At 33.4% G+C, this 26,091-nt stretch overlaps 1 protein-coding gene across 1 annotated transcript in view; it reads right to left on the bottom strand.

Annotated features, from left to right (window-relative positions):
• Positions 1-24,840, bottom strand: part of LOC136982038 (glutamate receptor 1-like) — a 53,461-nt gene extending 28,621 nt beyond the window's left edge. The window contains exons 1-6 of the mRNA XM_067278468.1: positions 24,793-24,840; positions 23,140-23,249; positions 19,306-19,390; positions 12,611-12,766; positions 8,235-8,379; positions 7,420-7,646 (exon numbers count right to left, since the gene is read on the bottom strand). Of these exons, the coding sequence (XP_067134569.1) occupies positions 7,420-7,646; positions 8,235-8,379; positions 12,611-12,766; positions 19,306-19,390; positions 23,140-23,249; positions 24,793-24,840 (771 nt within the window). The remainder of the gene's footprint in view (positions 1-7,419; positions 7,647-8,234; positions 8,380-12,610; positions 12,767-19,305; positions 19,391-23,139; positions 23,250-24,792) is intronic.
• Positions 24,841-26,091: the final 1,251 nt, after the last annotated feature.

The following is a 26,091-nucleotide window of genomic DNA, read 5'->3' as shown; positions in this document are numbered from 1 at the left end:
ATATAAAATTACAATGTCAGATATTCCACAAGTAACCCATGCTGTTAAACTGTTTCAAAATTTTGATATATGCATATATTTTAATGAAACCCAATTAGATAACAAAAACTTTATATGGCTGTTAGGATCAGAAAAGAAGTGTGATCAATGGACTAAATTTGAGGCATTATTGAGTCATTTACAAGGATACAACAAAACAGAAGTAAAACTGAAAGATAAAGTGCTTTAAAACATACAACTTATGCTATGATTCATCTTGTTGAATATTTGTTTGAAAAATTTTCATTGAAGTTTATACTTTTGGGAAAGTTCCAAACAGATAATCTTGAAGCTAGATTTGGACAATATCGCCAAATGTGTGGTGGTAATTATGATGTTAGTGTTGTGCAGGTTTTAGAATGTGAAAAAAAAATTAAAACTTTTAAGGTTACTGAAATTGAAATCTGAGAGAATAAAGAATTTCCATATTAAAGATTTGATGTCAACTCAAGTAGAAAATTTTATGCAAGATTCCTTTAAATCACAGATGGATATTTCTTTCGAATGTTTTGATGATGTTCTTATTGAATGTGAAATGATAACAGTTCCTTTGCCTTCCATTAAAATTTTAGTTTTATTGCTGGTTATGCTGTTCATAAATTATTACAGAAGATTTCATGTGAAAAGTGTAAATCAGTAATATCTTGTTTAGATAAAAAATTAGAATTTGACATTTTACATTCTGAACTTATAAGTTATATTAAGTAAATTGATGGAGGAGGTTTTTCATATCCATCTGATTTATTTCTCTCTTTAACTGTTAGAATTATATAAGCTTTTTCAATGTTTATTACAAGCTATGTATGAAGATCAATTTATACAGTGCAAAAACAAAAAGAATTATTTACTAAACTTTCATTTGAAAGAATTGAACTAATTTATTTAGTATCTGTCTGTGTTCCATGTATCTGTGGAACAATGCCATATTTTCTTTTGAAAAATGTTTTAAATATAATTTCAAATATATTTTTAAATAATTATTGTCAAGCAAGAATATCAGCTTTGATAGATATGCCTGGAAGAAAAAGGAAATTACAAACTTAACAATAAATCTGTAAATTAATTACTTTAAATACTTTACCTACACATATCCACTCACTTGCCCTTATTCTCATAATAGTAATAAATATTTATATATTAAGTTATATATATGCGAGGATCCGAAACACCCCCTTTCCCCCTTTTTTTGAATAGTATCGTTCTTTTTATAAACCTTTAATTCTACGGAAGAATGTGAAGTAAGAAAGTTAAAGAGGCCTTCCAAGGTTAACAACCGCAACGATCTTTACAAAATAGCTGTTAAAAATATATATAAACAAGAAGGAAATAATCGTTTGTATTACAGTAAATCGATAGACGATAGAATCAACAAGACGAGAATAAGCGATGTTCTCATCCCCCTTTTGTTGCACGTGACACGTGGCCGCAGCAATAAATCACATAGATCGTCGTCGAACCCGACATTGGACATAAACAATATCGAAATTGTAGACAAGATTGCAATAATTATTGTCAGCTACACGCTAATTGATGGGTGAGAGCTGTCATGTCAATAGAAATTTATATTTTAAGTTCACCTCTGCGAAGCACTTAGGTCTGTAATTTAAACAAACATCTCAATTCCCGGAGTCCGTACCAGCTAAATCTAGACATGAACACAATAACAGGTGTGCAAATAAATCCTGACTATATGACAGTTCACACCCCTTGAATTAGGTATAAAATGTGTTCACACCCCCACTAGAGTGTGTGACGTCAAGGATCTCGAATAGAATTAATCCACAATCTTCCTCCGTGCCCTCCACTCGAATTGACGCCGACGACTTACGGATAGCAAGGTAATTTTTGACTACGAGCGGCAAACCCCCGCTAACCACCTCATTTATAATTCCGTGAAGGACTATTGTCGCGTCTAAACTATTATTATTAGTATATCCATTATTGTCATTTTTAGTAATGTATGCATCTTTTATATAATATCCTTATTAAATATGTTTAGAGTCTTAAATAGGTGTGATTACGCAAACGCGGTCAACACCTTATCGACTTATCTACGACCTCCCACTCGATTTTTGCCCTCCTAAATTGCCATCCACTGACCACGTGAACGGGAATCACCTCTCCGTTGTCGGATAACGGGTTAGACCTCATCGCGTAACCCCCGATTCTCACATATAAAATAAAACAGAAATCTAAGTCTTTGTAAATACATTTACAGAAGTAATATGTAATAATAAATATAGATTTTTAAAATGAATTATTATTTTTTCTAAGATAAAAATTAATAATTGCAAGACTTTTCATATATTTATTTGTTTAAAAAGTTAATGTAATAAATTTAAAAGTTAATCATACAGTGCATTTATGAAACTGTATTACTTAAAATTTATTTAATAGATTTATAACATTTAAATATTACATCGATAAATTATGTTTTAAAAATAATGCTTTTGATAAAAAATATTTGATTTAACATGAAAGATCAGCAACGCTTTGGTGATCGGCTGTGGAAATGACCAGTAATGTGACGTCATAAAACTTACAAGCAGGCGTTGAATGACGATGGCCTCTCTACGACGGTTAAAAAAGGCGAAAGAGAACATCACGAGAGAAGCCAGACAATTGTTGAAGAAGAAGGCGCGAAAAAGACTAAAGACGTGTCCAGACCAGTGGGTGCTGTGACATTTAATGACAGGGAAGCTGTGTTTCTGTAAGAAGCCGACTTCCAGGGGCAATCAGTTAATTGCACGTCTGTGATGGTCTAGGGCAGTGGTTCTTAACCTTTTTATACTTGCGGCCCACCAAATATTTCATAATTTTTTTGTGACCCAGTTTTTTTTAATAATAATTTATATTTGTTAAATTATCTATAGTAAATTGATTTTTTTATTATTGCTTTATTTTTTTATATAATAAATGTAAATCATAACTTTATTATTTCATTGTCTATTTAAATAACATTCAAACTTCACAATTAAACATGAAAACTCATTAATTTTTAACAGAAAATAAAATAAGAAACATGTCGATAAATCTAACCAATGTCGATGCTAAAACTAAACTAAAACTAACCTAAATTGCCCACAACTTGTGGTAAAGATTTTGCATATCTTTTGCAAAAATATTTAAATTTTCAAAGCCTACTATTTTTCCTAATTATTTTTAAAATTCCAAGCATTAATAGTTTCTTAGAATTGCTTTGGAATAAAAGAAGTAAATACTGCGGTGTAAGTAGCATATTTGCATTTATTTCTTCTGTACTAACAAAGTTGTATGTAGGGAGAAATAACAAATAAATAAAAAAATCTAAATAGGAAACTTTATCTTTCTTATTTCACTTTTCAATACGATATTCGGTTATACATCAATTTTTTTATATTATATTCTGAAGGAAATTTTGCATAATTTGGCCGCCCCCGGCAAACTTCTTATGGACCCCAGGGGGCCGCGGCCTCCCTGTTAAAAATCACTGGTCTAGGGTCCATTCGTATTCATTTGTTCGATAAGCCAATAAAAACTGTAGACTTCTTTAAATGTATTTTTAATATCACAATTACATTCTGAATCGCTAGCCATGATATAAGGGCTAAAATTAAAAATAAATTATAAAAACTTACTCGGCGAAATAAAATGTGCGGTGGATATACATACCTGGTACAATATATTGTTCAATTGTATTAATATACTTTTAAAGAAAATTGTAATTAAAATATAGCTTTGTAAAGAAACGTACATGAAAATAACATAAAATATTCTTTACTTTTTAAATTTTAAAACAATCCACTTAGTCAAATAGCTCGATACGAGTAGCTAATGGATAGAATCAGAGACGGTCCAGGTAGGTAGTAGTGTGCGCGTGCCAAATCCCGAGGGTGCGGATACCGGTCAATGTCAAATGCCTCTTTTATTGCATCACTAGTATATCTCAAAGGACGCGACAGGGTTGTTGTAGATTTTAAACGTTTCTCACCATAGCTGTAAAAATCTAAATATGTTGAACTTAATACTAAGTAGATTGTCTGTCATTTGTTTTCTAACTAATTCCTTTCAGGACCAGTATCCACGAAAATTTCCAAAATTTACAACTTTTTAATCACTCTCATTGAACTGGAAAAATTTCTGTCTTTATTATCTAATATTACGAAGAAATCAGTTCCCACTGTATTGGGCTAGAGATTGGTTCGGTTAAGCTTTTGTTTAAGTAAAATTCTGGCTCTTTCGGCAGGGTTTTATTTATGTTCCCAATTCCCTAATCTCTTAATTATTTAATTACTTCTTAAGTAGAAATAACTCGAAACCAGTTACCATGTACTGTACTTGAATATCTGTAGTCTTGGGAAAACAGTGGAAAGACAAATTTTTATGACAATGTCCAATGTCACTTCCTAAGCCTTTTAAATTTCCGGTACTCCATACGAAAAATTAACAACTAATTAACTAACGTTTTCGATCGCCTCCGCGATCTTCGTCAGGTTTTATCGACGGTTTTGAAATAGAATGCAAAAAGAATTATTTCAAAATTCAAATGATCGAACCTCTCCCGCGTGCAATAATTGCGAATGATCTAACATGCAATTAATCCCCCTGATACCATCATAAAAATGCCTCTGTCCCTCCATACAGGAATACTACACTATCCTGAGATGCTACTATTGCGGGTGCATTTTGGATACATACCGCCACGCATATGATAATACGTTGCCATCCTTGAAATTAATACATTTCCCCGATTTTGACGCCTTGTAAATCTCAAGGGTCTCCAAGGCCCTGATGCGGTCCGTGTCGAATGACGTTTTAACGAGGCTGGTTTTATCAAAATCTGCCTTTATCTCGGGGTCGGTGGCGTACATCGACAGAGCGGTGGTGTGTCTTTTTTTGACAACGTCATATTTGTGTTCCGAGATCCTTCTTTGAACGGACCTCTTGGTAGATCCGATGTATATTAGGTCCCTTTGGGACCTGTGATCCCTTATCGGGACACTATATACCCCTGGTGCTCTTAGAAAATCCGGTTTGTCTTTGGCGTTCCTGAGTAGCGAATAGATCGATTGGGTTCTTGAGTACGCCAACTTGGTGCCCTTCTTCCGCGCTATTTCCTTGTATAGGTCCTGCATACCTCTGTTGTACTGGACCACCGTGCGCCGGTTCGGCCCCGAATTGGAGCTATCCCGTGCCACCGAAGCGCTATGTGCCGTGTTTGTATTACGGAAGTTACGCGCTAATCTACGGACGAGGCCACGTTTATATCCATGGCTAGCGGCTATGTCTTCTATGTGTCCCAGCTCTGTGAGCGTGTCCTCCCATTTAGAATTATGAGTGTACGCCCTCCTAACTAACGCCCTGAACGCCGCAATCTTATATCGATACGGGTCTTCAGACCCAGCAGGTATGTACATAGGTTGGTAGTCGGGCTTGTAATAGACCCGCGTTTCAATACTGTTTACCTTGAGTTGAATGGCGACGTCTAAAAAGTGCACATCGGTGCCCGATAGTTGATCTAGTTTAAGCGTTAGCCCATACGGGTTGTCGTTAACACTGCGCAGAAAATCATGGACGTTCGGCTTGTTCTTCCATATGACCATCACGTCATCCACATACCTACGATATAAAATAATATCGTGTGTAAACCTGTGAATGACATCTCTCTCTAACTGCCGTAACACCAACTCATACAGGTCGCCCGAAATTGGGCTCCCCATGGGGACCCCCCTTTTCTGTAAATACGTGGCGTTGTCGAACCTAAACAGCGAATTGTAGCACACCAGGTGTGCGAGCTCAAGTATGTGTTTGCGGTGTGCTCGTAGGCTATTTTTCCTATGGAGTACCGGAAATTTAAAAGGCTTAGGAAGTGATATTGGATATTGGAGTACCGGTATGAGGATTGTTTTTTTTATGACAATGGTTATATAAATCGTAAATTTAAGGAAAATAAATTCTAGAGCTTTTTTTGTACCATTCTACGTCTCATTCATTAAATTTGGTTGTAAATGATGCCGCCAAAGTAACAGTTAATTTTTTAACATTGTACAAGAATTGTATGCGTTTTTTTCTACATCCCCTTATAGATGAAACGTACTAAATCGTAATATCATCAGTTTAACATTGAAATCCGTAAGTAATATAAGATGGGAGAGCAGAATAAACGCAGAATAAATATATCAAATATTTTAATGGAGTTTTCTTAAAACTCTTGTCAACTATACAGAACTATCATAAAAACATGTCAATAAACTTCTATCGGTTGGGTTAAGTTATAAATCTAGTCTAGGGTGGGCAACCTTTTCTATAACATGGGTCAGAATAAATTTTACGTTTGTTCCGCGGGCCGTAGTAATTAATTGACGCCTTCCTGTGACTTGTAATTTTCTTTAGTCTGCAAATGTTAAATAAATAAAAAGTTAATTACTACATTTCTTTCTCTTATCGTTTTCGAAAATTATAAAGAATTGGAAAAATAACTATTAATTGGTTATTTTTCCAATTTAATAATCTATTAAAGATCTCGCGGGCCGGATAGAAACTTTTCGCGAGCCGTAGCTGGCCCGCGGGCCGGCGGTTGCCCGCCGTTGATCTAGTCTACTTAAGATTCACATAATCGGGCGAAGGCGGCCGAATATCTAGCAGGCAGGCCGCTAACAGCCCAGAACCGGTCCAGGATATAAAATTGGATGCTTATGCGTGTGTTGCTTCTACCAGCTAAACTGGATGAGGTTGGTGCTTTGTAAACCGCATGTGCCAATGCCTATATAATCTGGCTGATTGTAAACTGACCAGGTTTCGACATTTCTTCCGCCACTGAATTATTCGAATATACAATAGCAATCTTATCGTTTTTTTCACGTGTAGTATAGAAATTTGTAAAAGATACATAATGCAGTTATAATAAAATATTAATTTTAATTAGTTCAAAGTACGTTAAAATATGAAAATTTATACTTTATAAAATACAAGGGAAAGTCATTGGAAGGTGGAAGCAGCGCTTCCACCGCTTCCAATGACGGCATGTCACTGGTCCAGACAGGATCTTTTCTGCTTTTTTAAGATGAAGAGTTTCGGAGACGCATCAAATTTAATGTTTAGTGTTATATTCGTTCATTGCAACGTCTAGTGTCATAACTAAACGTTAGTACAGTAAACAATTAAGTGTGTTCGTTGGACTAAGCACGAGTGAGATTACAAAAGTGTGAAATGACGAAATCTCTGTCTCTGCATTTATTATGCTCTATTCTGCTAGGTTTGACTTTATACGCAATTATTTATCAATTGCGTTAATACGTTTGAATGTCCCGAACAATTGATCAAAGTACACAGTGATTTTTATAGAAACAAGATTGTTATCACAATAATTTAGATTGAATTAGCATATGGTTAAAATCTTACTTCAACATATTTTCCCACTCCAGTATGAAATAAAGCTCCAGCTGTATATTTATTTTCTTTTATTGCTGCAATTAATTCTTCAAATGTACGAGGAACTTCTTCGTGACCAGCATGAATAATGAAAGACATAATCGCTCCACTGTAACTGGACAGAAGTACAAACGACGAAATTAGCCACGCAAATATCATAATTCTATTGCTTCTATTCATTTCAAAAATGTCATTTCCTAAATAAATAAGTAAATATTTTAATTGTTTAGTTATTTTATAAAGTTATTAAATATTAAAATTAAAATGAATTACAGTCGACTCTGCATAAGTCGACACCCGGATAACTCGTCACCATAGGTTAATTAGTCAGCATTCTGTGGTCCCGGCCGACTTACATTGGCAATAATGTTATTAATGTTAAAAAACTCGGTTTACTCGAAATCGTTTAACTCGTCACCAGTGGATAAATCAACATACTTTTTCTGTTTCACACTCTTTTGACGTCTGATAAGTCGACTCCCTCCTGAAAAAATGAGTTTACACCGTACAATAAGCTATGTGGTGTGAACTCATTTTTCAGGGGGAGAGTCGACTTATCAGAATTCTAAAAAGTGTGAAACAGAAAAAGTATGTTGATTTATCCAGTGGTGACGAGTTAAACGATGTCGAGTAAACAGAGTTTTTTAAGGTTAATAACATTAATGCCTATGTAAGTCGGCCGGGACCACAAAAAATTCACTACGTAACCGACCAGTGACGAGTTATCTGGGTGTCCACTTATGCGGATAAGTGGACACCCGGATAACTCGTCTGTATTACTCTACCTTGATCAGTTAATGTTCCAAAAAGAGCCCATGTGATGTCGTAAAACTTTATTTCTCTCTTTCCGTGCAACTTTCTGCTCTGGTTCATGATAAAATAAAATGACAAACTGCTAATTACGAAAAATATGACTGTTGCTATCCATACCTAAAATAATTAAATAAAAAAATTATTAGTATAAATTGCTTTTTGCTCTTGGTATAATTAAATTAATTAAAATTCTACTAATGTGAGGTATATAATAATGACTTATCACATCAGTGATAATAAGCATAAATGTATTTATATTATATAATATATATATGTTACAGTCAAAACCCGTTTTTAGTTAGAACGCGTTTTAACTAGTTTAAACTAGTTTATACTGGATGTCTTTGTTAAAACCCGTTTGTCTAGTTAAAACTAGTTTTAACTCAAATTCATTTTTGACTAGCAGTAAATTCTAGTTTGACTGTTAATTTACTGCTGTACATGTTTTGATTTTAGTTAAAACTAATTTTAGCTACGTAAATATGTTTGGGGAAAATAAATAAAGTTATGTATAGTGATTCGGGGGAAGATGCCTAACATTTCGCTTATGAAGGAAATTATAGCAATAATTTGGGTTTTGGAGGCCTCTAACGAAAATATCATATTCTTGAGCATGTTTTTTGAATAAAACTTTGGAGTATATGAAAAATAATTGTATATTGTGTTTGCAATGACGACTTTTTTACTGTCTGGCATTTTAGGTACCTCACCCTAAGTATCCGGGTGAGATGCCAAATGCCATTAGGGTAAGATAAATATAATCGCATAAAATTAATTTTCGAATATCTTAACCAAATTTAATTTATTGCATATGTAGCACAAAGTACTTCATAGTAAGTATAACAGCGCAGTATAAGTATTGTTAAGTTTCCGCCCGTTCTAACGTGCTCTATAGCTAGCTGAAAGCTTTTTTCAGTCCAAAAACCATTTTGAGAAGTCCTTATATAATTTCTATGCATATCCTTCAATAAAACGAGAAAACAAAAATTTATTAAAAATAGGCATAGTGGAATTCAATTAACAAAAAATAGGCATGCTACCCCAAGAAAAATGTGGCATCTTTCCCATTTGTTAGGGTAAGATGCCTAGTGGAGTCACGTGTTCTAGCATGTCCGATCGGGATTGGCGGTAGCTCACAATGGAAAATTTAGAACCTTAACTCACACATTAATTGTTTTTCGCAATTTTTAATAAATTCTATTTTAACTTTTAGTTTTAAAATAATTCTAGAAACATTTCACCACAAAAACTTCGTTATTATCTTGCTTTTATTCTTCTCAGATGTAGAAAATGAGGTAACGGTAGCCAACCACAGGTTTCCGTACTCAATATTGGAAAATATCAAAAAGTAGGCATCTCCCCCGCTTATCATCTTACCCCGAATCACTCTATATGTTGCAGTCAAAACTAGTTTTTAGTTAGGATGCGTTTTAACTAGTTGAAACTAGTTGATACTGGATGTCTTATGTCTTTGTTATAACCCATTTTGTCTAGTTAAAACTGGAATTTACTGCTAGTCAAAAATGAATTTGAGTTAAAATTAGTTTTAACTAGACAAAGCGGGTTTTAACAAAGACATCGAGTATAAACTAGTTTCAACTAGTTAAAACGCGTTCTAACTAAAAACGGGTTTTTACTGTAACATATATATATACAAATACAAACATAACAATATATTTATATTAATTTAATTTATAGAATAATTTGCCTAGATCACAGTCGATATTTGAGCACAAACCCACATACATTAAACGATGAAATCTATAGACTTATCACTGATATCATTTCATTTATTATTTCATGTTAATCGCTAATGTAATCGATTTTAATGTACACCCCTTCTTGTTTTTATTAAATATACTCCATTGATACCTGGGTGATTGTGCTTATTATTACTGGTATGATAAATCCTTATTAACTACCTCACATTAGTAGATTTTTAATTAATTTAAAAAATTATTAATACAATATGCAACATTGAAACGAAAGATAAAGTAACTATTTCGTCAATTGAACACAATATATACATTTTGCTCATTTCAAATTCATAAAGTGTAAAAATTTATTAGAAATCTGTATTAGTAAATACGTAGTAGTTAAAACACTATACATAGCAAATATTGTAAAACGTTTCGAATAGGCCTACATATTGTAAATACATGGTAGCCTATTTTTGAGTTTGAAGAGATTACATTCCAGAACTGCCCAAAAATCTTTTCTAACCTGAATGTGTTAGATGTTAAAATACAGATTTCCGTTTATCACACCGAATAGTCACAGCATCTTCACTGGATTCTTGTTACCGCAACACCCTAAACAGCAGCATTTTTTAACATTTCAGTTTGATAACTGCCGTTGTCGATAAACAACCAAGCATTTCAATGCAGTTTGATCCTTGATTTTAAGCAGAAAATAGAAATAAAAGTTTTAAATCCATCCGTTCAACTTTTCAATAAGCCTGTAACTGATGCATTCCATGCATTAAGCTTCCCAATCACACTGCATCTTACATACTTCACCAGCACTAGTTTAATCAAAACAAAATTTTTCGATCCCGTTCATAGGTTTGCCTCAGGTTAAAAACATATTAAAATACAAATTAAAAAATCGAACTGAGTTCTAATCTCTATCTTTAAATTTACAAAATTCGAAAAAAAAACGATTTACGTATTTTAAAAGTTCTACAAACAGATAATTTACGTATTTTTTAAATGAAAGCATTAAAATAAATAAAAAAATAAAATAAATACACATGTTATCAACAAAAATTTTTAAGTCGACTCTATGTCATTTTCTTTGCCTCTTTGGGTTGTGAACTAGAGACTGCCATGGTTTGGATATCGTTTTTTTCCTTTTTTTTGAAATTAATACATTCACCCTTTCTAGATGCTTGGAAATTTTAAATGCTTCCATTAATCATAACTTGTTCACGTCAAACACCTTTTTTTTAAAATAATTTAGCCTGGTCTCAATATGCCAAACATGCATTAAGTTTCATTTTCTAAATCATTCGCATGTTATTATTGTAGATAGTACTTGTAAATTATATCATTAATTTAGTATAATTGATAGAAAATGTGAGATCTCAAGTATATTTTTAGACACAAAGTAATCTATGCGGGATATATTTCACAGTATTAATATTAACGATGATTATTTCAGAATATTTATTTTAAAATAATTGTTTGATATAAAACTTAGTTATTACTTCCGTGCTAGATTATCAACATTTGTCTACAAAATATTTTTTGTTTGATACTGAATATTTCATTCAGTATCAAACAAGTAAGTTGGTTAATACAAACAAATTAAGCAATTTCATTTTTTATCGGATTATTTTTTATTGGAAATGTATAAACAGTTGTAGTTTTGAATAAGTTTCAGCCAACAAATAAATTAAAATTTTAATATAATGGCATTTTTAGGCTAACAATAGATTTCGAAATTTTTAATTCTTAAGCTTTAATATATGAAGTGATAACCTCTAAGGATTCTGTTGTGATTATAAACTTTATGTTTTCCGTTGTTTTTGTATGTGCGCGACATTTGCTTAGAGTTAATATTATGTATGTATGCTCACAAAACTTTCATTGGAATAGAAGTAAAACAATGCTTGAGATCTTTTCGGAACCCTTGGTATACATTTTAAAAAATCCGTAAATTTGATTCTAAAAGACTAAAAACTATAATAAGGTAAGAAGAACTTAAGAACTTTGTAAAAAGGCCACAGTCGGTTGTTTTATTGAATAAGATAATTAATTCTATAATTTTTTCGTATAATATACAACTTGAGTTTAGTAAGCAATAACTAAAATTTTATCGAAATTATTGCTATAATATTTGACTATAATTAATTCTTTTAATACTAACTAATTTGCACATAGGATATGCGATTAGTGCCGTCATTTGAAACAACACGAGAATCCGTTGCACGGAAAAATTATATCACAAAACCTCCATGAACATCAGAACAACAGTACGGACTCAGTAAGAGAGTCAGATGCTCATATTGGCTAAGAAACGACAATCGAAATAAAAGCACAATATTTTAGTTGCAAGTGTTCTGTATGTGAAAGACATGGAAAGACTATCACAGCTGTAACTTGTGTAAAGAATTGCAGTAACAATTACAACTGTTCTGTATTTTCTCAAATTGAATGCAACAATATAATCATAGTTCCTGTGAAAATTCCAACTTGATAATTATCGCTGAATTAAAAGCTTAATGTATGAAAAAGTTTAATTTTTGATGATTTATAGTATACAATTTTAGTTTGATATAAGGTTTTGCATAAAAATTATTTATTCAAATTAAATAATTAGTTATAATAAAATTTATTTATCATACCGAAATCTCAAATGGATATATTACTGCTAGCATTTTTGATAATTCTTCAGGCTTTTTAGTGTAAAAATTCACTCTCAATACATGATAGATGTCAGTATAATCCACTGCTTCTAATCTATCGTATGTAATTCCTGTAGGAAATCCAATATCCGCTTCCTAATTGAAAACATCGTTTAAGTTATTTTAGATAATTTATTATACAATATATATTATATTTCAGTAAAATATTGTAATATTTTATTATATAAGTTTTAATATAGAAAAATATAAGATGTATTTTGTCAATTTTATTGTAAAATTCGTAAACATTGTACTGTAACTTTGCCTGTAACACCTGTAATTTCATGTAGAAAAACGATTCGATTTTAGAGATAAAGATAAAAGATCAAGTTTGGCTTATGTTCTTTTTCGCGAAAAGAAACTTATAAAGACTTAATTGCAGATGCATTAAAAACTGTAAAAACATGAAAAATTGTTAACGCCATAAATAAGTTACAGTGTGCCTGAGTAAAACCGTTTGCGTGCATAAAAATGGTCAAATCCATTAGATATCATTTTCTCATATGTTCCATTGCAAACTAAATATCCAGCGAAATCGTAATCGTACAGTGATTTACAGTATGTTTGTTTGAGAACTTTTATTTTCTCGCTCTGTTATATATAATAGAGGAACAGTATGACTATTGGTCAAAAAATGACCCCTGAAAACTTTTTATCTTTTTTTGACTTAGGGCATTTTGAAACGTTGAGAAATGCAAAAATATTCGGAGACATTTTCTGTGTGTATAAATGTTTGTGTGTGTATGGAGCACGAGATTTTGTTATCCTTCTTTGAAGTTTAATAATTCTGCGTTTTTGTCGAAAATTTCTGAAATTTTGCAGGGAAGTTTGTTTATTAAGACATTGATGCTATTAAAGTTTGGTAATTAAAGGTGAAGGAGATGGGATGATAAAGGGGGGTCGTGTATCACATCTGAAGTAGGGTTGGACTTGATGACGATTTTATTCGTTACTAGCAGTACTTGCCACGCGTTGCTGTGGTTCAAAATGTATCTATATAAATGTATAACACTTCCCCGCGGTGGGAGAATTTTGAAAAATCCTTTTTAGTGTAATGTACAATCTCTTGATGCACCCTATTAAAACCCAATCAAAAACGCAAAAAACCGCATCAAAAATAGTATAATAGAAGCCCAGTTCTTCACGGCAAGCCTTAATATTTTTCCTCTCCCCCGTGGGAGAGCAATTTCGACTTCTATATTATATAAAAACACGCGCGTATTCGAATGCAACGTTGTGTCAAAATTTCAAAACAATCGGTGAAAAACTTTCAGAGATTAGCTACAGTATTAGGAACAAACGAACATTCACATTTTTATTTATATAGATTAGCATATTAGCATTTAGACTTTTTTTTTTTTTTATAAAACTCATCCCCGATCCTCAAAATTTAGCTTTTGTAAAATTATAATAATTTAAAATATAAATGTTTTAAATAACATATCAAACAAATGGCACCACATATGCAGTTTTAAATGCTTCTGGGAAAGTTAAGCATTTCGTTGCTGGATTTTTTATTTTGTATTTAAGGGTATTCTGCAATGTGTTTCTTTTCAAGCTCCGTAGAGAGCGATCATGGGAATATATGATCCGGATATAGTCTCCAAAGCTACTCTGCACTTTCAGTCATGACGTTTTCAGTTTAGTACATTTTTTTGCTTTGTAAGTTCACTGACTTAGTGAAGATTGGGGACTTAAAATCCAACTTTTCGGACACCAGTGTAAGTTCGCCGACTTCTAGGGGAAATCGTTAATCCCATGACAGGATGACCTAGGGTCGTTCGAGTGTGTGGGTGTTGCAGAGGAGAAACAGATGACAAGTATCTCACAAAAATCCCCGTTTATATAAACACGAAATAACTTACACTATTCACAAAGTTCTTTAAACAAGTAAATGTTCGAAAGTTCTAAGTGTCGAGGGTATTTTTTAATGTCGCTCGAAAATAGGCCCTGGGGTAGCGGCTGGTGAGGAGATTTGTTGGATGGTGGCGGCGACACGACTCTCTCGATGGACACAAGTACGGAAACTTCCATGAATTGGCGCACATGTCTTTTTGCTTCCGAAACTTCTCGGAGAGTCTCTGTCGTGTCCTTCAAAATCAGCCTTATCAATCTCCGTTTTGTCCCTTTTTGTCTACCTGATTGGTTCTACGTCCCTCTTTCCCGCTCCCCGATTTGTCCCACGTCTGTTCCTAAGTGAAAGACGACCCTTGTTTGAGTCACGAGAAAGATCCGCTTCGAAGAATCTACTTGACACCATCCGTTAATTCTGAATGGAAAGTGTTGATGGAACTTTGGAACTTGCGCTTATATTTTCCCCATTGTTGTCTAGTCTGTAACGTTTTATAATTTTAGCAACCTGACGCGGTGTTCCTTTTTGTCATTAACCTTTCCACTTTTCAAAATTTCTATGTTCTAATTATTTGTATACGAGCGCCTTGTCAAAGGTCCATCTCTACTGGAGGACGTGCGTTTACAATTATTAATCATTTACAATAATTGCGTTTTGTTTTACATCAATAGCATTTTTCTTGTCGAGGTTTCATATAACTAGCACAACTAATCCTATCTTTGATCGGTTTTTAACAATAAAGGATTTTTTTTTCTAGTTTCGTTTTAACAATTTTCTAATATAAGTGTTTAATGTCAACCCGTTTTGGGATTTCACAGGGCCCCCCACCATTTAATAATGTGGCTCCGACGTTAGCGACATTTTACCTAGCAGCTCTGGAAGCTGTCAATCCATGCTTCCGTCTTTCCGGAAGTGACATAACATCAACAATGGTCTACAGTTTTGTTGTTCTTTCGCGTGTGTCTGATCTCGCGTTACATTGAAATTGTGTATGTGTGTTTTTTTCAACATCTCATTCTCATTTGATTGTATAAAATTTCGATTGATTGATGAGTTCGCGTAACATCTCTTAACTTCTGTCAAGGTGCAGATTCTTTTGACAACATAAAATTTTCTTATTTGGAGATTGAGCAATCCATATCAATCCCTGTGGTTTCAATTTTTTTTCCAAAAAGGCCGAAGAGGGGTTTGTCTGGTCTCTCTGTCATTCAGAAAATGAGTTTCTTTGCTACTTCCAGGACACCTGGGCATGTTGACTTCATCTCTGATGGTCACGTGTCTTCCGTGGTGCATTTTTCTTTTTCTGTTTGGAAGTTTCCAGTTTTCAACAGAATGTTGTCAAGTATTTTGGAGAAACTGTTCTCCATTTTTACTAGACAAAGAATGAAAGGATGTCTGCAAGGACGGTTGGTGTCTAATAACCTCGTCATCCTCTGCAGACAGCGCTTTTTCCGGGTGAATGTGTGACAGCTTTTACTATCCGTTTCCTATGCAGATGATTGTAAATCAAAGTCTCGTAGTTCTGAGGGGACATTTCCTTTGATTCTGTGGAATGTTCGACTCTGGATGGTTGATTTTGATAACGGCTTCGATATTTTCTCTGAATATAGTCATGTTTCGTTGAGTCTGCTCAATCAACTGTTGCTTTTCCTTGAGACAGACTTGATTGTCTTGCGCGCGTTTGAAGTAGGAGGGACAATTTTCATCACAGTTGGACTATATGAATCGCTCAATCTAGGAGAGATTTTGCTTGATTGTTTCTCGTGACAATGTTTTTCCAGCTGAAGTTTTGTCTCAGATTCGTGACAATTTTTGGTTTTCAACCACGAGTGTATGAATCTCGATTTCACATATTCTTTTCAGACTGAGATGTGAAATCGAGATTCACAAAACATAATTCCTTTTTTTGACAAAGGTACAAAATTTAAGATTTCGTTTGCAACACATATCATCAACAAGAACGAGTAAACTTTTTTCAGGATTCACCTTAATTATCTATCAAAAAGCGTTCACATTACTAAAGCTCTGATTTCGCAACAATTTAATTAATTAATGACTTGAAACCGTGTCTCGCTTGATTCTTGTTGACTACAAACACATTATAGTGCTTACGACGATCACTTGGCTTTTTTTCTCCCTGTTATTTAGTTGAACACAAATCGCAACAATTTGTTTAAATGCGCACGCGTATTTATAATGGACCTCTCTCCATTTGGAAGATGATATCCTCTCTTTTGCAAGAAAGAAAAGCTACCATTTACAACTGATGAATAATTCGATTGGAGTGTTAGGTGGCAAGTGTGGGAGACTTTCATCCTGTGGATTTTCGGAAATGTCTGCGTCTCGCACCATCGTCACTTTCGGCTGAATTGTTCCAGATGATTTGGGAAGGATCCAGGGATATGTACTCACTGGTCTTTCACATCAGAGAGCATAGTGGTACGCAGGATGTTACACGGTCAGGGTTGATCAGCCTCCACATATCTGGTGGTGTTTGTAGTATCTGTCTGTCTCTGCTGCAATGATTCGAGGATGATCTCATCCCAGGGATTGACTGGTTCTGTCTGTAGTTGTACTACGGTTAGGGGTGACAAATTTGCATATTGCGCATCTGTTCTATCTTCTCCTGCCTCTGGTGGCTCAAATTCCAGCCTAGCGATCGCAGGTTTCATTCTGTTAGCATGCCTGTGCAATTTCTTCCCGGATTGGATGTGTTGGACTATAAAATCTACGGGACTCGTTTCTGCAATTATTCTATATGGATCGTGCCATCGAGGGGCTAATTTCCGTTTTGAGCCTGAGGGAACAGCTACTTCGTTCACGAAAACTCTGTCTCCGATTGAAAATTTATAGGGCTTATGTTTGCGTTGATGATAGGTGTTCCTATCATTTGCAGCTTTTTCCGCGTGCTCTTGAACTAACTTGTCAGATGAGGTCATCCTCACTTTCAATTCGCTTGCACAATTTCTGCTTATATCATATCGGGGTCTATTGGGTTCTGTCACTATGTCAAAGGGGTAAGTCGGATCGCGTCCGTACAAAAGGAAGAAGGGTGTTTCATTAGTGCTCGAGTGTACCGTTGTGTTGTACGCAAAGACAGCATAGGGAATCATCTCATTCCAGTTTCTCTGGTCCATGTCAACGTAGTGCGTAATACCCCATTCCCACCGAGCATTTCAATTTAGATTGTGACCAAGGTCGGAGACTATGCCTTGGTGCGACCTCCCTCGATTGTTTCAATCTTGACTGAAACGACATTCAATCGCGATTGACTCAAGAGAGTTCTTGAAACTAGATCCAGTTATAAGAGAGATCCCACGCGCACGAGAAAATACAAAATGGCGGCAGAACACGTGTCGGGTTATCGACAGAGAAATAAAAAGATACTGTATTTGGAGAGACGACATCTGTCTATTATTAAATAAATGGCAAGAAAAAAATACTGTATTTATTTGTAACCAAGACTTCCATTTTGTTTGTTGGTGCAACAGGACGTTCGACTAGCGACGGTCACAATGCAGATTGTAAGTAAATCGAGATCGAAGTGAGTCGTGGATTGTGTGTGAACGTAATATTAGAATGTCGATCAATGTTTTGTTCAATCGCTCGAACATTCCGTTGCACTGGGGTGATAAGCTGTAGTAAGGAGCCTTTCTATGCGTAGCAATTCGCAGACCTCCCTCATGACTTTAGAGACAAAATTGGATCCTCTATCTGTGAGCAATTGCTTTGGGGCTGAATGTCTAAGAATAACTTGTATAACAAACGCTTTTGCCACGGTTTTTGCAGTAATATGAGGCAACGGGATGGTTTCTGCCTATCTAGAAAAATGATCAATGAAGACCAATAGATACTTGTTGCCGTTATTAGTAATAGGAAAGGGACCCTGGATATCCAGAGCAGTGCGTTCGAAGAGTCTCGATACTCGAGGGAATGTCTGCAATGGGACTTGATGTCCGTATTTGGGCCTTCTCCTAATTGCACATTCCTGGCAACTGTCACAGCAATATGTAATATTTTTGTTCATTTTGGGCCGAAAGAATTATGTCTACAATTTTTTTTTTTGCATTTTTTTCACGCTAAATGTCCCGAGCTGGGGATATCATGAAACAATTTTAAAACACAGTCTACCATTATTTTGGGTATGACTATTCTATCCCATTTTTCGTTTCTCTCGGGATTTTCTTTCCTATGACAGAGTGTATCATCCGCGTCTAAATAATAATTTTCGATGTCTAAATTTGTTCCCTGGGAGAACGGGACTCCCACTAATTGTTATCTAATCTGCCTACAAAAAGGGGTCTTTTAATTGTTGTTCTTTTATTTGTGCTTTACTGTATATGGGTTGCATTTTGCCAATCTTTCTTACAGGTATCCAAATTAGCGCATCTGCATTTGTATGAGTATGTGGAAATTTTTGTAAAAAAACTTGTGCTATATGTTTGTTCCTGTTTTATTTTTTTATGTATAGAGACCTATAATCGTTAACGTTATCACTAGCCATCTTATAATTATTCTCTGCGGTTCAAACTTTCTAGTTTATGCTTTTTAGTTAATGAAAAGTTGCAAATTCTTTGAGTTTTAAAATGACCCTTTGACTTGCTTTAACATTTGAATTAGTTATATTGCTTAAAATTATCGTTCTCAAAGTAAATATAGGAATGTAAGAACAATGTTCCATGAAGATTGTCCTATGGATAAAGATAAGTTAAGAAGCGTATATTTTTGTTCTTGTTTTGATTCTTGTAAATATTTTTAAGAATAGTGTGAAAAAAATACATACATCTCTGTGAACACGTCCATTGCGACCAGTCCAAGTCCCATTTTTTAATTTAATACCTTCATCAACATCTTCAAATAGATATGTGCTGTAATAAAACATTTTAATGAAATATTTAATAATTAAAACTCTCATAATTATAAATAATAATATAATAGTAATTGTTTTTTGAAAAAAATCTTCCTATTCAAAAAGTGTTGGTGCATCGGTTTAAAGAAACTCATTTAATTAAATACAGGTAGTCCTCTACTTACGAACATTCGACTTACGAACTTTCGAAGTTACGAACAAAGCCGACAGATGGCGGGTTAAAGTGCAGTTGGTTATTTTTTTATGTATAGTCAAGTTTATTTTTGAAGTTTTACGTTAAAACATTTACAGTACATATATATGTACTGTACATTTGTAGTTGTTTTAAATGAGTAATTTTAATAAATAATGTACTGTACACGTGATTGATTTGAATTTATACTTCCCTTTAACAATCTTAATTCAACATTATTCAAGTAGCCTAAACATTACATAATTGTAAAAACAACGTTGTATTTGAGTCTTTGAGCCAAACATCGTCTTTTCGAGTTACGAACATTTCGATTTGCGAACGACTGCTACGAACGGATTAAGTTCGTAAGTAGAGGACTTACTGTATATATTTTAACTGTAATCCAATAAATATATTAAATTATATTTAAATTTTACCTGAACAAATATGTTTTTTATTTTGAGACAATAAATAAATTTTTCTGAACAAAGTTAACAATAATTATTTATTAGAAACAAACCTGTTTTCGTTGCCGAGATATATTTAATTCACAAACGAACGTTTTCGGCCTCATCTATAGGCCATCATCAGGTCGAAAGACAAAAATTGGAACGCTTACGTTCCATACATGGAATACAAAATTGAAACTAAACGTTTTTTAACAAATGGAACTAATTAACGGAAAAAATAAAGGACTACATCGGGGTAACGTCAAAGAGCTTGGGACTGCGGCTCAAAAAGCGTATATATAGTATAAGAAAGCAGTCGAATGCAACGATGTTATCACAAATGGCGCAAACTCAAGGGTCTGTTGTAAACTGGGATGACGCATCTATTATCAAACCTATCTCTTCCCCAATATTGGCAATAACTGCAGAAAAGATTGAGATATATAAGAGCAGGCTGAAGTAAAAGTGTTTGAATGCAAGGGACGCTGAAAGCCTACCATCGGCGTGGAGGTTCACGGTTAAGAAGTTTACAGGAAACTTGAATTAATGAACTTGCCATTTTATTAGTATTTACTATGATATTATGTTCGTCTGTTACTGTTATTTTTGTTTTTCTAGTTTCTCACTATATGTTTATTTATTTTTTCCGTTAATTAGTTCCATTTTTTAAAAAACGTTTAGTTTGAATTTTGTATTCCATGTATGGAACGTAAGCAATTTTTGTTGTTCGACCTGATGATGGCTTATAGATGAGGCCGAAAACGTTCGTTTGTGAATTAAATATATCTCGGCAACGAAAAAAGGTGTTTGTTTCTAATTAATTACTTGCTGAGCACTTTGTGTTATTATAATAATTATTTAGTTTATGATATTCAAGATTGATTTTCTACAAGTTTTTCGTGTAGTTTTCGCATTATTAACACAGTTTCAAAACTCGTAAATTTATCCAAAAATACATTTATTTTTATATCTTTGTCGCCACACATAAACAAGATTCCTAGATTTTATTAGGTAAACATCAAAAATTAACTTCTGTATAATTTTAATCCAAACAAATACATCTGAGATGTAAAAATTGCACCAAGTAAAACATCATGAGAATTTAGATGACAGTTAAAACTTTTTTCTTAGGAGTTTTCCTGCAGTAAAAGTAAGGTACGCGCTTCAAAGTTTTTCCCACAAGATATGAATTTTGTACATTTCGCTTAAAGTGCCAAGATTTTCTTAATCAAAGAATAACTCCTAACAAAAAAATTGACTGTCATCCAAATTATCATAAAGTTACGCCGTTTAGTAGAATCGTTATAAAAAGTATTAATTCGCATAAATTTGAACTTTTGTTACTTTGGGTAACATTTTAAATAAAAATTTTGTTTCGATATAATAATATCCTTATAGGCATAAAAGTAAACGACAAAGGTAAAATAACATAGAGTTATTTTACCTTTGTACAGTCAATCCTCGGGTTACGAACAATTCGGTTTACGAACAAAATTATGAACGCCACATTTGCTTCGGTTGCCTGAATAACTCGGTTTCTGAAGAAGCTTCTCCGGCAGAGTCTGTCATCAACGGTCAATTTCCTATGCTTGCTATGTTAAAGAAAACCGACCAATCAATGACAGGACTAACGATTTAGAAGTTAGTGGCGCCGAGATCGCCTTGCATTACGTAACGAATCATCGATGACATTGCTATTTAAATCAAATTAATTAATATAAACCGCTTTAATTGATATTTACGTAATACAAGTGGCGTTCAAGAATTTATGTTTAAGTATGCTTAAGGTAAATTAAATGACAAAAATTAATTAATATACTATTATATAATATAATATTAATATTTATTATTACTAGGTAGCCAGTTAATTAAACTAGAACTAAAAATAAAGTTTACAAAAGGTACTTAAACACCCTTTACACTGAAACTGAAACTAAAAGTAACAATAAAATTAAATTTAATTAATTTTGAAATCAAATCAATTAAACACAATAGTTCGGAAAGTGTGGATAAAGGACCTGTTGTCTATGCTGATTGATTTGATTATATTTCATCTGAACAGTAAGGATTAAATTTCGATTTATAGCGCTGCTTTATAAACAGTTTCGTTTTTTTTTCGTTTCCGGTTGCAGGTGACAGAATCTATATATAGAATAAATATAGGTATAGATATAGATAAAATATTACTACATATAATATTATATTGCCCTTATAAACATCTTATGCATGAAATACAGCTAAAGAGGTAGAAAAAAAAAAAAAAGGTTTTGTTTTGGGGAGTGTCAGGAAGTGATTAACCCATTTTGCATCGTATTTTATTTTTGTTTGAGAAAAAATCGGTTTCCGAACAACTGTTAGGAACGAATTAAGTTTGTAAACCGAGATTTGACTATATCTCAATAGCCCAATTTTGCCATCCCGAAAACCAGCCGTATTTTATGAGATAAGAAAAAAACGGGTAGTCCGTGGGTAAGATGAAACCCGAAAATGTGTTACCGTAAAAGAAAAGCCATATTGACAAGATTAAAGTTTTTTTGGTCTATTGTTTTCTTATATCAAGGAGGCACTTCCATACAAATGAACGAGTTAACGTACAGTACGCATATCACGGTTCGGACATTTTGAACTACCAAATTCCTTAACATGTAAATAGCAACGGCGGATGGCCAAGCGGCCAAGATGGCAGCCTACCTCTCTGGGGAACCCGAGATCGATTCGAACTGGTCCAAAAATCCCCAGAAGTTTTTCGGGGGTGGTCCGACCGGATATGTCGGCCCTGTCCATCACCCGGCCGCTCCATTGTGGGCTTGGCCGAACTCGTAATGGACTTGCTATAAGAAGCTCTCTTAGTGCCCACAGGGCATAAAGAGGATAAAAATCATGTACTGTAAATCACTATATCTCTAGTCGGAAAAAATAGTACAGTTATGAACTGACGGGATTTCAAACTATGTGAGTTCGAGTTAACAAGAATTTCCAGCAAATTCTCGTAAATTAAAATTTAATTTTTCTTTATATACTTATATTATGGTTTAATTATATAATTATAATTTACTTTTTATGTATTATAATTTCTTTTATTTATATGCATATATTTTATGATGTTTTATTTTCAAAAATTCCTACCTGAATCCCAAGCCTTCTTGTAAAAGTAGAAAAAAATCAGCAAGATCTCCACTACGTCTGATAAATTCTGTTTTGTTATTAATTTCTCTAAATTCGATTACATTTTCCATCTGTCGAAGAATATGAATTGAATTAAAATATATGAGCTAAAATTTATTTCTTTTATAAAGATATTGATAAATAATAGTAATTATAGAAGTCTCTTAATTTCGGTTACAATTATAAATAAATTAATATACCTCGTAGATTTTTTAAACTCTTTCCGCCCTTTTTTGTAACAATGAGAGAGCCGACCTTCTCGGAATACTCTTGCTTAATACAACATACACTATCAGCTAGAGATTTCGAAACTGCTTCGCTAATTAAACTATTCAACATATCAACATCGTTGTTGAGACGATAAACCGATGCCCGGATAGTCTCGTCTGCAAGCAATAATAGATCATTTGCAGCTTTACGAATTTTTGTTCTGTTCTCTTTCCGAACAGCAGAGCTGCATTCTCCTGGGCAGTTTCCCAAAAGAATGTCCTTTAGCTCCTTAAGCTTTTTACGGTCCAGAAGACGTCCGAGCTGGGCTCCAAGCCCCACTGTTTCCGGAACTAAATGGACACGCCATCCAGAAAGACCTTGAAACTACTTAAACGACCTTGAATCTAATAACTTATAAGTTGAACGAAGGAAAAGAACAGGAGAACTGAAAACCAAAATAATGCAAAACAGTAAACCGAGAAACCCGAAAATATCGAAAATGGGTTGGCCTAGAAAGACGAAACTAACAGGAAAACAAAACACCTACTGAGGGAACGAATTACAAATGGAAAACTAACTACAAAAATAAAAAATCACGAAAATGCTAAAATACTAACAAACGAAAAAGCTATGAAAATGGCTAGGCAGTTGAAACTAGCCTAGTAAAGCCTATGAACTTACCACCGAAAAGGCTGAAGAACAATTCAGAAAAAACTGAAAAACCGAGAATACTCAATGCAGTAAAACCAGAAAAACCCAAAAAACTCGAAAACTAGTTGACTGAGAAAAACCAAAATTATAGGGGAAACTAAACACTTGAAGTCTTAACTAACTACAAAAAGAGAGCTATCTAGTTTAGACCTAAACTAAGACAAGACTAACTTACTGAAAAAACCCTAAAAACTGAAAATTTACAAAAGCCAGCGAAAAACAAGAAGGTGATCGAGTGGAAGTTGAAAATGAGTAAATTTAAATCGATTAAATGAAAGAAACTATTCGTTTCTGCCTAACAACTGAGAAACACGTGAAAATGAAAAATCTATCCTATTGAAAACGAAAAACTAATCCAAAATCTAAGCAGTAACAGAAATACTAAAATGACAAAAAAAGTATTGAGTGTTTTTTTGTCAATTTAATGCTATAACTATAGACCTATATATGTATATATATATAGGTCTATAGTTATAACATTAAATTGTTTTAATTAAATGTTCATTTACTATTTTTAGTTTCACTAATAATTAAAAAGTCACTAATACAATGAATGATGGAATGGTTTGATAATTTAATTTTATTATAGAAATTATTCTATTTAATGGCTAAGAATATTCTTTCAAGAGCTTCTAAAGTTGTTTCTTAACAATCACATACAAATATTATAATATTCATTCAAATTGATCGTACCTGAAACGTTGCAACACGAACAGTAACGTTTTCCATGGGTTTCTTCATTTCGGTCTGAAATTTACGAGAAAAGTTCTAATTAGTTTCTAAATCGATCTATTTCGTATTCATCTCATAAAAACATTCCATCTCGTAAATCTTCCTTATTATTATGTTAGCTAATGAAAAAATACGAATATTAAAATGTTATGAAGGTTGACCTACATGCATTGTTTTTAAAATGTGAGTACGTTTTATTATATAATTAATAACAATAAATGTCAAATATCTACTTACGAATGTGTTGTATATACCAAAAATTTTGTAGGTGTTTATTCAGCAAATAAACAACGAAAACACAACGTTTCTTTTAGTTGTCTGACCTGTAATCTTTTGCCCAATTTTGTAATCGAATAAACCTGTTATTTAAACCTTTATTTTAACTTTTAATATTAAATTTAATTTAACCATTATTTACACTATCTCAAAAGTATTGGTAATAAATATATGTTAATTTACGCGTAAAAATTAAAATAATGCGTTATATTTTCTCGTAGGATGTTAAAAGAAAGCTTAAAATGGCTGCTAAATCAAGAGAAACAAACCAAGTAGAAGTGATATTTTCAAATTGACCTATAAAATCCCACTCTCAGACATACAGGCATATGGACGAGAGTCCACATGTCTGTATGTCTGTCCCTCCTTAAAATTGAGAATGGACTTACATAAAGGCGAGACCTTGTATGGAAAGGGTAAAGACTGTTTTAAGTGGTTAGTTTATGTTTGTAAACCGTTTATAAAGTACTTAAAACCTTGGAAGACACAGAAGCATAGGCACACTTACTTTAAATATTTTATTTTGGACTTTCTTGACCCGAGCGATCTCCGCTCTTACATGAGTCATGGACGTCTCTTTTTGCACACCCCCTGGAGTGCCAGCTCCGTAACAAAGACGACGGCCCAGATTAACCATATAACAGCTTCTACTCTAGACAGAAAGTCATTTTATTTCAACCCAAATTTTTTTTTCAGAACGAAGTTAGATAGGTAATCAATAAGAGGTTGTTATGAGGAAAAGTATGATGTACAGGAAAAAAGACACTACTAAAAATTGAGAGCATATACAGTATTTATATTTAAATTAAATAAATTAAAAATTGCATCCCTGTCATTGTGAGGATATCAAAATAATTTTGTTGATTTTTACACTTATCTTACACCTGAATATTTTATGGTTTTATTTACGTGTTAATTATATAAGAATTTTTAAATTTTTATTCAGGTACTTAAAATAAATTGAAAAATTTTACGTTAATAATT

This window comes from Centruroides vittatus, unplaced genomic scaffold (assembly GCF_030686945.1).
Source record: "Centruroides vittatus isolate TY-2023 unplaced genomic scaffold, ASM3068694v2 contig_801, whole genome shotgun sequence".
In the NCBI taxonomy this organism is placed as follows: Eukaryota; Metazoa; Arthropoda; class Arachnida; order Scorpiones; family Buthidae; genus Centruroides; species Centruroides vittatus.
Note: the sequence above shows the minus strand (reverse complement) of the source record. Positions and strands in the feature narration are given on the sequence as shown.